Here is a 17,873-nt window from a genome sequence, read left to right on the forward strand (position 1 = left end):
TGAGAACTAGGGGGCTAAAAATTAAGCACACAAACACTAGACTATTCTGAACTTTACACTGGAATAGAAGTTCACCACAGACTTGAATGAACATCAAATATGTGGACATGTGAGAGAAGTGAGAGCACAGACATTATAGGTACAGTAACACTACAGCACACAAAACACTGCTTGGAAAATGGCAGTGGAGAGAAACGGCCCTCCACAGAGTCACGCTGCCACCTTGTGGACAATCGAGCTCTCCACAACGGGCAGCCTAGGAACATTCTGGAAGGACTGCTCTTCAGATGTCAGCACTCTGTGAAAAGGCAACCTTATCTACCTAAACGTGGTTTCATGGTGAAGAATTTTTCCTCTTGGAAAAGAGGGAAAGGCTCCTGTCCTGACCAATATCAATGAGGTTGCATTAGAAACTAATGGGGGTGCATTCTGACACGTCTCTAATCGCATAGAGTCTATTAATAATTTGAGACCATCACAATATGTATATTCGTAGTTTCAGACATAATCGTTTTGTTATATTGTGTTTTTGTAGTCTATTCACTTTATTCAACACTGCAATTTGAACGCTTGGAGTTTCAAACATAATGGTAATATTTTGTTTTATTTGCTTACCCTACTAAAGTTTATAAAACTTACAATTTTAACTATTTTTATCTCATACTGAGAAAAAAAAGGTACAAAATATCCACAACTGGTCAGGGTTAGTATACTATAAACTAACCTAATTAGGCATCAGCCTGTAAAGCACACCGTATTCACTTATCATCACTTATGACAGCAAATCCAAGTTTTGAGTTCCATGATTTGTTTCTGATTCAAATATTAACTGATCACACTTTGGCCCTGGGTCTAATTACATTAAAGTAAAAAAAAAAAGTTACACATCCTCTACAGAGAACACTCTTAAATGTAGATTTTTTTGCTAAATATTTTAGGGTTTTTCTAAGTTTGCTGAGTTTAACGTATTGCAAACAAGCAAAACACAAACCATGGGCACACATCTTGTTTACTTTTTCTCCCCAATATGTTAAATTCAGCAGATAATTTAGTTCCCCACAGAGAATGAGTACTTCTTTTCATATAGAAAATTAACAAAACGTACTTTTACCAGGGGTTCCTATCTGTAAATAAGTATATATATATATATATATATATATATATATATATATATATATATATATATATATATATATATATATATGTTTCCTTTAATTTTACTACCAAACACAATGAAATCAAAATTACTATTGGTAGTAAAGGACCATATGCAACATATGCAGCTGATAGAGACTAGGTTGAAACATACTGGAGTATTCCTTTAACTATACATTAGAAGCCAGAGGCTAGGTATGAACTCGCATAACACGACTTGCTACTTAAAGCACTTAAAGTCCACAGATTTTTCAAAATTAGGATGAAGAATTAAACTGTTAAAATATAAAGTCTTTCAGAATGTTCTGGTGTAAAATGCTCAATTCCAGAAAAAAATGTACCAAATCAGAATTGTGGTGATGATGGGAAACAGATGTCTGAAGCTCCCTCACTGAAAGCTATTACATAATAGGGATACGAATACGCTGCCTGATGCACGAGACATAGTTTGATACGTTTATGGATTAAAACACACTTTTCAAAATACATTTATATGCAAAAACTTTTTTACACATAAATAGGTTCAGTGGTTGCGTTGGATAACAAATAAAATATATTTGCATTGTAGACACTGCAACCCCTGGTTCCCATCATCACCACTGTGAAGAAATTTGCATCAGAAAACACTAAATGACCCTTTTTTTTTACACCTTCATTAATCAATTAAGAAATAATTTATTATATATTGGAGGATTTCTCCTATAATTAAGTAACCCTTGTATTGCCATGGCTACATTGGTCAAAGAAATATAAAGTGAAAATGCTGGGATGAGTCAGTGAACACTGAAGACACAAACATGCCAAGACGATGAATGGCGAGTGCACAGATTCCATGAGCTGCTAAACAAAGGACAGTAATGAAGAGACTATGACAACAAGATGACTACACATTTCATGTGAACAGGAAACGGAGACTTTGTGATATGATGGGCACTATTTCCCTACTAAAAAACTATTTCTTTACAGTTCCTTCTTAAAGGGATCGTCCAGTCAGTAATGTTGCTAACTATAAATGAAAGCAAACAGCCACCAATTAGCATTACAAAACAATATCAGGCTAAAAACTAGTAGCTACTGGCTTAAAATCACAGTCAGCAACATTAGAGCTTCTCTTTTAACTAGGCTTAAGATGGAAGTGCCCTGACCTAAGCGTCTCTAGCCTCAGCACTCCCTCACTGACTCTTGGGGGGAAAAACAGAATAGCTCATCGGAGCACATACCGTCTTTATAGGTCAGACTGCCCGATGAGAATTTTTTGCGGTGTGTGCGGGCGTAGTCCTGCAGGTTGGGGGCGCTAGAGGACCCCCCGAGGACAGTGGTGCTGAAGAGCCCTGCACATTGAGAGCCTGTGGAGGGGGGTTAGAGCATTAGTTCTCACTACAAACACATGCTGTTATTCAGATTTAGTTACATACAGCATCAATTACCATGAAAGTAAGGTGGTAATTAAAGCACCTTATATTAAATAAAGGCTTGGTCAGCAATTTAAAGCAGCAATTTAAAGGTATTTAGATGAACAAAACACAACTTTTATAAACATTATTTCATTTCATATTTCATATTGCTGGGTTATGTAACAACCTACAAAAGGACAACATAGCTTACAGGTATGAGCAATTTAGACAGTGGCTAAGCCCAAATGGCATCTAACACACTGTTCATGTTTGTTTTGCTGTCATCAACCTCAGTACAACATGATTTAGTCTCTATAAACATGAAAGTGAATGCCTTATGCATGAATAATGGTTATTGCCATTAATTCATGAAGACACTGTACTGCGCACACTACATTACGTTAGTTCTCACTACAAACTTTGATAGACATCATTTCACCTTCTAGAGAGCATGCTATTACTTTGTTAACTTGGTTGAAAAACTAGTTCATCACCTACATTTAATTTGGTATTAATCACAAAGTTAACATTTCTCAATATTAATCGCATTCACATAACGCACTACAGTAACTGTCATGGCTCAGAGCTGTAAAGTCTACTGCTGCATTTATAAAGTTATGGTGGATCACAAGTGAGTCATCACGCTTTTATGGTTATGTTGGCTTTGGCAATACTATCAAAGAAGTAAATCAGCTTCTAACAAATCACTAAAACGTTCTTTCAGATGCTCCACATGTGTTTCTGTGGGTGCTGGGATGAATGAAATGTTTCACATTTTTTCAAATTAAAGGGGCTTTCTGGCCTAAAATTAGAGTTTAAGGTGCTTTTTGTTGTGTTATGTAGTATTCTGTAGTGCAGCAAAATATCCCTCAAATAGCTTTACTATTTTATCTCGTTTTTTCTGTTTTCATTCATTAATGTTTTCTCACTACAATACCCAGCATGCATTAAACAACGACTGGGATTCCCTGTGGTGCCAACCAACTCTAACTGCATACAACAGATTCAACCAACTGCCATCAGTGTAACCTATTGCACATAATCATGAAGAAAACCAAAACCAGTCTTTATTCAGCACAAAATGGACATCAGAGACACATTCTAACCATTTTAGCCAAAAAAGAGCCAAACTGAGGTAAGAGATCAACATAGCCAGCTACACTGGTGACTTTTAGTGTGTTGTCCTCCTGACCTGATGAATCATTTGTGTTGTTTGAGTAATCCGTTCTCTTGACTGTGATGATGATTTGAAGACGATGACCACTACTATACAACCTAGCCATGACATTACTCATCTGCTGTCACTAGCTAACTAGGAAAAAAACCATCAAAACAAAACACTCCCCAAAAATCAATCCCATGGCAACCGTGGTTTTCCAAATGTTCCTCTCGCCTTCAAAATACATCATCAGGAGCTTTTTACTAGACTTTAAACCAGAAAACCCCACACTAGAGACAACTGCAGCACTGCTGAAGAATGAGAGTAGTAACAGATGTAGCAACGGTTAAGGTTTTCCATTGTGGCCATTTTGGCCACTTGGGGCGATATTTGACCACTTAAGTCACATCAAGAATTCCTTTTAATTTAATTTTATTGTCTGCTATAACATCACAAAGTGTTGTAATATAATTGCAATATGGAATTTTGTCTTGCCCTAAAAACAACCAAGTTAACATCATTGGACTGTATAGAGATCCAAGGATGCACCAAGGACAAAATACCACTCATCTCCCAGACAGTTTCTGAGTCTGAGATGTCTTCCTAACTGATATACTATACACTATTTAGGGTTTTGACTTTCACTTTTCCACCTACTTTACGTCAGTGAAGAAGTCATTATGCGTCTGGATCTAGACAGGGTTTTTCCTGACAGAAGGGACAGAGAGGCAGGGCAGCGTGGATGGTTGAGACAAACAAGACACATGATACCCACCTAATCCGCTCTGCTTCATCTCTGGAGACTGACGTGAGCAGGAGGGGAAGAGACGATGGCTGCCTGCTTTAGAGGACGCGCTTTCTGACAGGACCTGCAACAAAACACAGGCGCACATCAACCCTTAAGCACAGGCCATAAAACCAAGTCTAATTCAGTCACCCTGACATCATATAGATCACTATCTGGTCAAGGGTCAGTGTAAGAGCAGTTGTAATGCAACCGTATCACAGCCAGTGTATAGAGCAGTGCAGATAGGGTACATTTGCATTAGTAGATTGATAAAGCTGGATTTGCATGATAGACACTGAGCCGCACCTCCATGGAGCCAGTCTTGCGGTTTCGGATCAGAGGGGACCTGCGCTGAGTGCTGACTGATTCGGATAGAGGCAAGGCCCGGTCCGGCTCGTCCCGCACAAGGTTCTCCAAGCTGCCAGGGTCAGGCTGCTTCTGGTCATTCTAGATCAATTAAAAACACCACCACACACAAACACGCAGAAGCAGAGGCACCAATTAAAGGTGATATAGTGAAGATATAATATTGCAATACTTTAAGGCATAATATCTCGAAATTTCAGACAAAATGCATCAAAGATTTTTAATTGAATATTAACATTTTTATTGAATCTTCAAAAAATAATAAACTATTAAAGAATGAACAGGAAGAAACTGATACAAAATAATTGCTAAAACACGATAATTGCATAATGGGCTGACATCCAATGAGTTACTAGGCAGTTCATGCAATCATCATTGTTTACGTTGTTGTTGTTTACAGTCTCCCTTTAATAAATGTACATCTGTTTGTAAATGATACACCAGCATTGAAAACACTGAAATCACTAATCAAACTTTCAATAAACATACATACAGTACTGTGCAAAAGTCTTAGGCACCCAAGATGCATTTTCAAAGTCTATTTATTTGTGTAGTTTGTGTTTATTTGCTGAGAAAAGTGTTAATATTTAAATAAACAAAATTTACAGAATATTAATTAACAAATGATTATACATATGATTTATATATAACAATGATTATGTTATATATATAAATATAATTATTTGTGATTTTATGGATGTTAGTGTGTTTGTTTAACCATTTCCAAGCCTCTCCTCGAGGAAGCCCAGTATTATATGTAGTTAAAAAGCAGCTCCTGGTTTGACCAATCAGTGCTTCAGTAAATTGAGCTCATGATGTAATTGATGATATTAACATGTCTCTGTGGCGGCTGTGAAGGTGTCATGGAAAAATATGGACCCAAGAAATTCTTGTTACTTTTTACTGTTTTTATGTTTATTTGAATTATGAATACGACTTTATTCTAATGTATATTGTGATGAACTCACTGCTCACTAGATGCCAAAAATTTTCACACAGTACACTCTCTCTCTCTCTCTCTCTCTCTCTTGGGGTGGGTGTGTGTGTATGTGTGTGTGTGTGTGTGTGTGTGTGTGTGTATAAATGTACTGTAATATGTTAGTCCAGTGCAACTTCATAAGTTCCAAATAATTAGTAGGACTGCTGGAAAGATCAAGCTCAAACCTCAAACCTCAAACTAAATATTTTTTGCAGTAAATTATTTGTCATTTAGTAACTTCTTGTTAACAGAATTCTTGAAATATTGAATGAAAACTCCAAAAATATCTTTTGGCAAATAGTTTGTAAAATTTAAAGCCACAATGTATAATAAATTACTGCACATAAATGAACAAACTTTTAATATGCCGTGTCATATCAAGCTTTGAAACGCTAACATAAATTAAATCGTTTGATATCCTAGAAGTACTGACGACAGCCATGACATGCTCAGGAAAGTATATTGTGACATTTAACGCAATATCACTAACATACAGTATTTCCGTATTGTCATGGTGCAGGAAGGGCTCACCTCAGAAGAAGCAGGGCGAAAGCCGAAGCCCATCGGTGCATTCTCCTCCTCACAAACTTTAACCCCTGGGCTAAAATGCAGCTCCACATGAAAACGCTCCTCTGATGACGGGTCCTCCATTAAGAAAAAAGACAAAAAACAAACTTAAGCTAAAGTCAGTCTTTGGAATCACACTGATCCATGGTGTATTACAGGAATAGTTCGGTGAAAAATGTAATTCCCTTTAACCTAAATGCAGTCAATCGGCCAAGATTGGTGTCTAAAGTTTGCTTCTTTAGTTTGGCGCTGGGACTACAAGGCTAATGTAGTTAACATGCAATGAAAATCTATGGCCGTCAAATAACACTGCGCAAACTGAATGCTATCATCACATCAGAATCACAACCACAATCAGAATCAAGCTTTATTGGCAAGGTATGCTATGCATACAAGGAATTTGGTTTGGGTTACAGGAGCTCACAGTGCACAGTATCAGACAGACATTCACATGTAGAGAATAAGATAAAATGAATATAAAATATAACAAAATAAAATAAAATAAAACATGCATTCCTACCATCAGTCACACACACACACACACACACACACACACACACACACACACACACACACCTGTAAACCTTACACTGTGCAAAGTATGGCTCTAAAGTTAAAGTGCTGAGTGCAGCGGCAGTTAAAGGGCGTATAGTGGCAGAGAAAGGGATCAATGAGGTGACAGTCAGATAGGTGCTTGCCTTAAACTGTCAAGCTGTGAAGTTGACAAAATTATGCTGCACAGCTAAAAACAGTAGCAGCAGCCTGGAGATTGTGTACTTTTGTCCATATTTCGATTTTAGATGATAGTATGTCATACTGAGACTCAGAATCAACATAAGCACGTCTATCTGTGATTTCTCAATTTGTTAGCTACATTGGCCTTGCAACTCCAGTGCAAAAGTTCAAATAACAAAAATCATAAGATTGACTGCATTTTGGGTAATAAATCATGCAAATTATTTCACTGAACAGAATAAAAGATGAACCAGCCGAGAGCCTACAATGTTGTTTCCTCAGTGTGTTGTGAAGAGGCTGTGCAACATTAAGGGAAAAAACCACACACCTTGTTGTTGTCTTCATACAACATGATGACTATCTGAGTCATGTAGTTGAGTTCGGAGACTGCACTCAGATAGTCCATGGCTCTTTTCCACTGCTGGTCTTTTTCCTCCTGCAAATGAGCCAAAAGCTCAGTCAGTTAGGCGGCCATGTATGCATGCAGTCTAATTGTACTTCCATCTCTGGATGGTTGTAGTGCTTACGTCCAGCAGGCCTCCATAACGGAAGATGCTGAGCAAGGAGTGGACGTGACTTTCGCTGGTGAAGTACAGCCGTGTCCGCACGTGCCTGCCAGGGGATAGTACGCCACGGGAATACCTGCGACAGGAGGACACATCTAAGCGTGAACATCCCACATAGAAAGAATGGATGATAATGTACTGTCTCTGTGTTTTGTCTAACGTCGTGCCATTAGAAAGAGAGAGAGCATGAGAGAGAGAGAGCAAGAGAGAGAGCGAGAGAGCAAGAGAGAGAGCGAGAGAGCAAGAGAGAGAGCGAGAGAGAGCGAGAGAGAGAGAGAGAGAGGGGGGGGGGGGGGGGGGAAGGGGGGGGGAGAGAGAGAGAGAGAGAGAGAGAGAGAGAGAGAGAGAGAGAGAGAGAGAGAGAGAGAGAGAGAGAGAGAGAGAGAGAGAGAGAGAGAGCAAGAGAGAGAGAAACTTACAATGGATGGAGTTTGTTAACAGACTCGTCTTCGTGGGTTCTCTGCAGGTCCAGCTGGATCTTCCTGACCAGTGGCAAACAGTAGGCATAGGCTATATCCAACTTCTCCACCTTGTTAATTCCATATTCCTGCAAAGATACAGCAAAATGATCACATTTAAGAAAAAAAAACACATTTTCAGAGAATACAAGTTTAAAATATAGTAATAAAGTTAAGTTTGTGCAGTGCTAATTGCATTTATTAAATAAATTTAGTAAATGAAACTAGTAAACCTAACCTTACCCCAACCCTAATTTGTTGAGAACCCACAGAGTATCTCTAGATAATCCATAGGGGACTATTAAAATAAAAAAAATGACTATGACCACGGGTCTGTAAATTAGGGCGTAAAAATACATCAATGCATCAATATGCATCAATCTGTGAGCGGTGTTTATACTGCACTGATACTGCAATGTTAGAATTCATCATAATTGATTAAAGTAATATTCTATAAAGTATGCACTCAACTTTTGGCCAAAAATAAAATACTTGGAAACATTTTTAATCTTTAAATTTTATCACCTATATTTCACTACTGTGTAAATTACGTCTAAAATAGCATTTGTAAACTCACTGTTTAAAAAAAATTAAATAGATTGAAATCAACTGAAATTAAATCATGATGAAATTTAAGATTGTGACGCACTGAATGGCTTTCTGAAGAATCTTAATAAAATCAAATGACTGTGAAGTCAGAGATTTACACTCCTATAAGACACACAGCTAATAAGAACAACAGACCTCATTCACCAGTATCTTCCTATGTTTTCTTCTTAAATTTGTTATTGAGAAATGTCCTAAGAAAACGTCTGGGCCAGATTCATGATGTGTTCCTTAACTGCAGAACTCTTCACACCTTTGCGCTCTTGAGTGTGTAGATTCTGTTCTTACCCAAGAACAAATCCCAAATAAGAAATCATTGGTGAATATCAGAATCTTCATGAAAACTGCACAAGTGTGTTTTAAGAAGAAATTTCTTCTTGAGAAGGCTTGGTGAATGAGGCTCAATGTCACCATTTTAACCCTGTCTTCTGGCTTGGACATGTTTGTGTACCTGCGGTATAACAATGTCAGCCAGAGCTCGGGACAGTGTGAACAGCTCCAGCGTGTCCTCCAGGCCCAGTGAGCTGTTGTGCTGGACGTCATACTTCACGCAGTCATAAATATCTGGGATCTTGCTGATGTCGTATCGGCCACTCTTCATGCGGAAGTCCCTCTCCAGTTTGGACCAGCGCTGCAGCATCAGCTCTAGAGTCTCACTGTGGTACAGCTGCAAATCTGCAGGAAAAAAAAACAAAAAAAAAAAACAATGAATTGACTCAAATCAAACTGATTTGAACAGAACAGCATGATCTTCACCACACTTGCCCAAAATCACATTGTCATACATGCAGTCATTGATTCATTGTAAGTTCAGTTCATTGTTTGTTCGAACACTAATCCTTAGCACTGACTCAAACCTGGCTTTAGACTTGAGTGTTTTCAACCCAGAAAAAATGATGTGGAGTACTTAAGCTTGTATGAAAGGGATATGAGTCAAGCAGGTGTGAAATGTGTGAAATCAGGGGAATAACCTGCGGATTTGGGATCTTCCAGTCTCTTGCGGATTTGTGAAGTGAGGCTCTGGACGAGACTGTAGACTTTATCACATGTGCTCACTGGATTCTCAACTGCCCTCATAGAGTTCACCAGAGAGGTGCTGCACGTTGGAGCGAGCTGAGCAGGAAAATAAAATTAACATGCATGTAAATCTGTTTAGCTATTTATAAACACACTGAATTGGACTATAAACAGCACAACTATTCACAGAATTTTACATATGAACAAGGCTGGTCAAAAGTTTGAGGACACCTTACCTTCTTTAAAAACATTGCTTTCATTTTCTCTGTTACTTTTCAGTTAAGTAAGGAAAAACGCATAAAATACATGCTTGTTATACTACAGTGCAAATGTCTGGAGTCACTTGCCACACCTATTTTTAGCTATTTGCCCAAATGTATCTTTATATGTTTTATTCAATATTTCAAGAATTCCATGAACAAGAATGGAACTAAATGATAAAAAATACTGACATCACAACAAAGAGATAAAATGGTAAAATGGGAGGGGTTTAGCATAATCCCAGAGGTCGAGATCTAGTTAATTGTTCAATCAGTTTTGTAGTATTTACAATGTGAAATTTTAACAGCTTTCTATTAAATACATTAAATACACTTAAACAACACAATATAACTCCAAGTAAATCAAACTTCTGTGAAATCAAACTGTCCACTTAGGAAGCAACACTGATTGACAATCAATTTCACAGCTGTTGTGCAAATGGAACAGACAACAGGTGGAAATTATTGGCAATTAGCAAGACACACTCAATAAAGGAGTGGTTCTGCAGGTGGGACCACAGACCACTTCTCAGTACCTTTCTGCTTTCTGGCTGATGTTTTGGTCACTTTTGAATGTTGGTGGTGCTTTCACACTCGTGGTAGCAGGAGACGGACTCTACAACCCACACAAGTGGCTCAGGTAGTGCAGCTCATCCAGGATGGCACATCAATGCGAGCTGTGGCAAGAAGGTTCGCTGTGTCTGTCAGCGTAGTGTCCAGAGGCTGGAGGCGCTACCAGGAGACAGGCCAGTACACCAGGAGATGTGGAGGAGGCCGTAGGAGGGCAACAACCCAGCAGCAGGACGGCTACCTCTGCCTTTGTAAAAGGAGGAACAGGAGGAGCACTGCCAGAGCCCTGCAAAATGACCTCCAGCAGGCCACAAATGTGCATGTGTCTGCACAAACGGTTAGAAACCGACTCTATGAGGATGGTATGAGGGCCCGACGTCCACAGATGGGGGTTGTGCTCACAGCCCAACACTGTGCAGGACGCTTGGCATTTGCCAGAGAACACCAGGATTGGCAAATTCGCCACTGGCGCCCTGTGCTCCTCACAGATGAAAGCAGGTTCACACTGAGCACATGTGACACGTGACAGAGTCTGGAGACACCGTGGAGAGCGATCTGCTGCCTGCAACATCCTACAGCATGACCCGTTTGGCAGTGGGTCAGTGATGGTGTGGGGTGGCATTTCTTTGGAGGGCCGCACAGCCCTCCATGTGCTCGCCAGAGGTAGCCTGACTGCCATTAGGTACCGAGATGAGATCCTCAGACCCCTTGTGAGACCATATACTGGTGCGGTTGGCCCTGGGTTCCTCCTAATGCAGGACAATGCTAGACCTCATGTGGCTGGAGTGTGTCAGCAGTTCCTGCAAGATGAAGGCATTGAAGCTATGGACCAGCCCGCCCGTCCCCCAGACCTGAAACCGATTGAGCACGTCTGGGACATCATGTCTCGCTCCATCCACCAACGCCACGTTGCACCTCAGACTGTCCAGGAGTTGGAGGATGCTTAAGTCCAGGTCTGAGAGGAGATCCCACAGGAGACCATCCGCCACCTCATCAGGAGCATGCCCAGGCATTGTAGGGAGGTCATACAGGCACGTGGAGGCCACACACAATACTGAGCCTCATTTTGACTTGTTTTAAGGACATTACATCAAAGTTGGATCAGCCTGTATTGTGTTTTTCCACTTTAATTTTGTGTGTGACTCCAAATCCAGGCCTCCATTGGTTAATAAATTTGATTTCCATTGATGATTTTTGTGTGATTTTGTTGTCAGCACATTCAACAGACCAAAGTATTCAATGAGAATATTTCATTCTTTCAGATCTAGGATGTGTTATTTGAGTGTTCCCTTTATTTTTTTGAGCAGTGTATATCAAATAATGTCAGACTAACAAATAAAACATGCTGTATTTGCAATACCCCATGACCCTGAGGGAGAAGCGGCTTAGAAAATGGATGGATGGATGGATATATTTGCAATAAAAAATATCTTGAAAACATTTTCAAAAGCTAAGTAAAGTAGCAGCATATTATTTTGGTGACTGTTGTCGTAAATGTAGTCTGACCGGTCCGAGTTTTCAGCAGGTTCACCTTTTCGAAGTCTTCCTCACTGAAGGGCTGGTCCTTCTGCATGATCTCATGAAGCCGGGCCTTGACACGGTGCTGACAGCCGCTCAGCGAATCTATGTCATTATCCAGCAGGCCATTCATGTTGGCACTCTTCACCATCTGCACCAAGATGGGTGTCAGCTCACCCTCCAGCGCCAACAAACCCTGCCAGGAACACCACAAAGATCAGTTACCATAACCTCCGTCAAGTCTGCACACAGACAAAACACACCCTTATACAAAAACACACCCTTCTGGCTTAGTTTATTTGAACGGTGCAAGTATTTGAGTGGTACCTTGGCAAAAGCAGCTGCTGTCATTTGCACCCTGCCCTCATCAGAGGCATAGATTTTGAGGTCGTGGCGATAGGTGCTGTGGAGCCGCAGCAGGCCACAGCCAGGGAAACCGGCGTAATCTCCTGAACATTCAAACAATAGGACATCATAGTTGTATATTAAAGGAAGACCCAGACAAATACAAGTCTTGTCCATGCATTAGTGCATCCCCTAGACCACAAAGTCACTTATCATACAAATTCCTGCAGAAGTTCTACAGAGACTTTAAAGGGAATGTGAATATCACTTTCCTGTATCTGACCCCCTGTATGTGTGACTTTGATGTCAGACAGTAATTATTTAAAACTTTCTAGCCGTTTGAGATCAAATGACATCAGCAAAAGACACGTGTCATTAATTTAAAAAAATCAATATTGATTAAAAATTACAGTGACTTCATTAACCCATAATCATAATTCAGTAAAAGATCCATGTAAAGAGTCAGCACTACTGTCTGCACCCTGAGAAATTTTACTACAACACATTAGGGCAATAAGAACTAAAATTACAGTTTTAAAAAATCTGTTTTTTTTTCCCCACTAAATGGACATAAGCGCAAACGGTATGAAAAATATTTCTTTCAGGAATACAGGATTAGAAAAGTCAACATAAAGCTGAAGCATTAGGCTGAAGTATTCTCCTCTCTGGGTTTAGTGTCACTAAATCTGATCTTGCTGCAGTAAAGGTAGTCAGCGCTGGGGCAGGAGAGAGGTAAGAACAACGAGTGAAGCGACAAGAGAGGCGGGTGGGGAAGAGAGGGGAGATAGAAAGAAAGATAGAAAGGTAGATTGACAGACAGACAGACAGACAGACAGACAGACAGACAGACAGACAGACAGACAGACAACTATGAAATAGGGGTAAGAAGGTCCAGTGTAAATAAAGTAAAAGTCCTGAAGAAGGACAGAATGAAACTCCAGCCTGCTCTCAGTCTGTACCTTGTCCTCCAGGGTACATGCAGCGGAAAGCTCTGCCTAGTTCCTCCGCCTGCACGCGGCCTGCGGGGGTCAGCTCACCCCCCCACTTCAAAACCAGCAGCAAGGATGGACCATCCTTACGTGTGTCTGCAGATCAAATGAACAAGAGCATCATGTTACAAACCCATTACACAGCGTTTCTTGAACACGGCATGAATGTATTGCAGCAAAAAACAGAGCACACGTTTTAACGCTTCCTCATTTACCTTCCTCTTCACTGGAAGTCTTAGGTCGTCCATGGGGAAGATAAGTCAACTGCACTTTCCTATTGATCCCAGAGAAATGCCCATACCTGACAATAAAACAAACACACAACATTTAGATGAAGAAGAAGTGGAAATCCACAAACAGTCACAGCACAAAAACAACTCAGCGTGGTTCCCAGTGCCATTTTGAATCATCACTATTAGGGCTTTAATATCTGAAATATGGTCCAAACTCAAATAAAGGAATTTTCTGTTAAAGCCCAGCCCAACTCACTGTATCATCACCCAGAGTACCAAATAACACCTGACATTTCTCCTGATTGCACCAGTTATATTACTGTAGACCCTTTAAAAAGAGCTCCTCAAGGGTTCTTTAGTCAAGAAAATGGTTATAGAATAATATATATATATATATATATATATATATATATATATATATATATATATATATATAATATAGAACCATGGACACTCAAAGACCCCTTTGCATGATTTAAGGGTTCTTTGCAAAGGTTCTTCAGATTGATGAAGAATGTGCTGCAGATGGTTCTTTTTGAAAAATGTAGCACCACAAAGGGTTCCACTATTGGTTCAAGCCAAAGAATCCTTTTTGGTACTACATAGAACCCTTTTTTTGCTAAGAGTGTAGTGACAACAGCCTTCAGGAGATTTAAATCCTGGTTTAATGAATTGATTCATCAAGTAATGTTTTCAAACAACATCCTTTTTTTAGTCATGCTGCACTGATATAGCCATTTATTAGCTTTCACCTGTTCAATCCTAGAACTATTTATTCACATAACACGTTAAACATGTAAAATATTTTGGCCAAAAACTAAAAACAAAGGTTACTTGGGCTTCCCGAAACTGGCCTATTCTAAACTGATCAGTTTTATTTCACGCACACCCATTCTCACAAGCAACGCTGAGCAGTAAAGAGATTCTGCTTCATTTTATCATAGATATTTCTGAGTTTTGTAGGAAAGATAGTTACACTCTGACAATGTGTATCATAAAAAAACACTCCAGTAAAAACAGCACGCATGACGATGTACTTACCTCGTTTGTATTTAACATTTAAAAGCTTGCCTAGTTTGAACTGACTCTTAAAAGTTACACACTGGCGATTAAAAACAGAGGATGTTCTGATGCCATTCTTAGCAGAGATAAAACGATTTGTTTATTGTTTTATTTATTCACTTGTTGGCAGCTCTGAAAAAGAACATGCACCCCTCCTGTAGCATTTACGAGGATTAAGGTGGTTTCTAGTTCCAAAATTTCCAAATGTGGCTTGTTCTAGTTAATAATAACTGGAGTTATGCTGTGTACAACTTAACTTAGAAGTGGGAAGTCGGAGCTCGGAATCCCGTCATTTTCCCTCTGAGCGATATGACCGATAACTTTAACATCCATATCTACCTTCTCAAAACAGAAAACTTTAGTCAACATAAATGACTTAAAAGGGAATTCTTAAAAATATCTCCATAATTTAGTGGCTGAGATGGTGAAAAAGCCATTCAATTAATGAGAAACGCGCCATCCTAAAGACACAAATATAGCCATTTACTATCCAAAAACACCAGTGAACACGTGTCTTCTGAGTTCTTACATGAAAGGTCGATACAACAGTAAATCTGAAATGGTGGATAATCCTGTAAATAATCAATACATAAATAGAAGAATAATAGGCATGTAAACGTCTGTATCCATTTACATTCCCACTCGGAAAGCTTAAGTACGTCCTGCGCATGTGTCTTCTTGCCATTGTGAAAATTTACAGCGTTCAACATGGTAGGAGCTGGAACCGGATGGCGGTGGGACAGGCGTCCAGCTCAGAACACGACGTCCTCCTCTCGGCCTTCTTTAATAAGTACATTTTCCTGAGTCGGACATCATTTTAAAATAATTAATAACACACAAACACCTCAGTCTTAATCTATAATCGGAATGCATTCAATCCGACTGGCAAAAATCTTTGCACATAAATACAGCCAGTGTCTGTACCACTGTGTGTACTAACTTTCTAGGATTTAGCTTTTAGAGGCAAAAAACTCCTCAGACATCTTGTTCCTATCACCACCACTGTGAACAATACTGATTCAGTACGTTTCTGTGGAATGGAGCATTTCGCATCAAAGCTCTCTGAATGATTTTGTTAGGAATTTTGAAAAATCAGTGTAATCACCCTTTAACCAACTTCTGTGTCTGTATGTTGATTGGACTAAAGCGGTTTGCACTAATGAAGGTATGAGCAGCCAAGCTGATGACACCTAATGCTGAACTCAGATCAATTTCCAGTTGACAGGACGTTTGCTTATTTTTATCTGCTTTAGATGTCACTTTAGTCAAATGCAGCAGTTTTCAATGATGACAAAACCCATGCTTCACTGATAACGTGGTTTTCAGTACAAGTGTTATGTACTTTTAAAACAATCCTTAAAAGCATCTCATGCACATGTTCCAGACATTCCTCAGGGAACTTGTGTGTGCCAGTTAAAGTGGCCCAGTTCTAAACACATCACTCACATCTCCAGAACAGTCTTGAGCTGCTCCAGTTTCGATGACTTTTCTTCAATCTCGCAGTCATTGTGCTGCCCCAGATCTGCCAACAGCTGCCTGGTAATGTCCAGCACTTCCTGAAGGGTAAAACAGCAAACGTGGAGTATCTGACTAGAGCAGTGCCACTGCAGAAAGGTTTAAAGGGCCCATATCATGGAAAACCAAATTCTCCTTACTTTCTTTAAATGAAAGATTTTAATGTTTTATGCAATCATTGCTCAAGTTTCAAAATGTACTACTTTCCAGTCCACATGGAAAAAAAATCTACAAAAACAGCAATTTTTTTATTTACTGTTTCTGTGATGTCACAAAACCAAACACATTGGCATATGTCCATCAAGTCTAACCCTTTCTACTGACACTAAGAGTGTTTTAGGCTCGACTACTTTTTGAATGAGCCACAACACAGGGCAGCTGTTAATGAGAACAGAGATCATTAACGTATCATCAGTCCTAAAGGCACAGAACAGCTGGTTTTAATTCTAAGAGATAAAGATAAAGAAAAAGAGAGACTGGAAAAATTGTCTTCTAAAAATGAATTATAGCCAGTTTTGATATATAAAACCACACAAATCATGAAGAGAAAAAAATACAACACAAAAAATGCTGGACATGGGCCCTTTAGTTGACTTTAAAAGAACTGAAACACCAAACAAACAGAAATTTGTCCCAGCGCCATTTGGCTTCAGGGTTCAGGACTGTTCCCAGGTGAAAAGCATATCTATATTAAAATACAGCACTCAATCATGCAAACACACCCCATTACCTGCAGCTGTTTGGGTTTCTTCAGCTTCAGCTTGCCAGTCTTGTAACCACCATATTTTTCAAACAGCTCAAAAAACCTGAGAAAAGACATGTTTAATTAACCCTTTAATGACTACACAAAAACACCATCACTGGCTTCTAATCTATTCGACTCATACTTCTACTTATCTCAGCGTGATGATGCATTTATTTTGAAAGCCAAAAATGGCAGATTTCTATCTTGTAAGTCATAAGTAACACTTTTAGACAAGCAAACACAACAGTCTCATTTTATCATCTCATCAATAGTCTCAACTCAATAATAAGTGCTTAGCGATCTGGATTAAATTCTGAATGTGTGGACAAGCTCAGTCAGAAACCATCACAGTGCATTCAACAATAAAGGCAGCAGGGAGCTTCTATAACAAAACATATGGTAGGCACAGACACACAAGCTGGACTATTTTACTATGACCAACTCTAGGGGCAGATTTTAATGAGTTAAAAAAGGACAAAGATGGGACTCCGAGTGGCACAACCATCTAAGCGTTGACCCTATCGTCAGGAGGTTGTGACCTCGATCCCTGGTGATACTACAGCCATCCATGGCTGGGAGTCCAAGAGAGCTCAATTGGCATCGCTCTCTGAGTGGGTAGATCACCAAATGAGCCAGTCAGCACAGGCATTTTCTGTTTTTCTACAACTAGTGTTTATTTTTATGATTATTTGTTTAGTGTTTATTTAGTGTCTATTTAATTTCACACTTTCCTGTTTACTGTGTATTTTATGTTATCGCTACACCATGGGGTCTGAGAGTAACGCAACTTCAGTACTCAATACTGCATGTCCTGTACATATTGTAGCATTGACAATAGAAGCTGACT

At 39.4% G+C, this 17,873-nt stretch overlaps 1 protein-coding gene across 4 annotated transcripts in view; it reads right to left on the minus strand.

The window, feature by feature from the left end:
• ppip5k1a (diphosphoinositol pentakisphosphate kinase 1a) overlaps nt 1–17,873 on the minus strand; it is a 56,799-nt gene that overhangs the window by 19,983 nt on the left and 18,943 nt on the right. For all 4 annotated transcript variants that reach the window (XM_037534405.1, XM_017711633.1, XM_017711634.1 and 1 more), the window contains exons 12-26: nt 17,012–17,087; nt 16,213–16,322; nt 13,687–13,772; nt 13,442–13,567; nt 12,465–12,586; nt 12,151–12,333; nt 9,744–9,885; nt 9,224–9,447; nt 8,128–8,255; nt 7,670–7,784; nt 7,471–7,578; nt 6,372–6,485; nt 4,802–4,942; nt 4,484–4,577; nt 2,376–2,501 (exon numbers count right to left, since the gene is read on the minus strand). In XM_037534405.1, coding sequence (XP_037390302.1) covers nt 2,376–2,501; nt 4,484–4,577; nt 4,802–4,942; nt 6,372–6,485; nt 7,471–7,578; nt 7,670–7,784; nt 8,128–8,255; nt 9,224–9,447; nt 9,744–9,885; nt 12,151–12,333; nt 12,465–12,586; nt 13,442–13,567; nt 13,687–13,772; nt 16,213–16,322; nt 17,012–17,087 — 1,895 coding nt within the window. The remainder of the gene's footprint in view (nt 1–2,375; nt 2,502–4,483; nt 4,578–4,801; nt 4,943–6,371; nt 6,486–7,470; nt 7,579–7,669; nt 7,785–8,127; nt 8,256–9,223; nt 9,448–9,743; nt 9,886–12,150; nt 12,334–12,464; nt 12,587–13,441; nt 13,568–13,686; nt 13,773–16,212; nt 16,323–17,011; nt 17,088–17,873) is intronic.

This window comes from Pygocentrus nattereri, chromosome 25, assembly GCF_015220715.1.
Source record: "Pygocentrus nattereri isolate fPygNat1 chromosome 25, fPygNat1.pri, whole genome shotgun sequence".
NCBI lineage: Eukaryota > Metazoa > Chordata > Actinopteri > Characiformes > Serrasalmidae > Pygocentrus > Pygocentrus nattereri.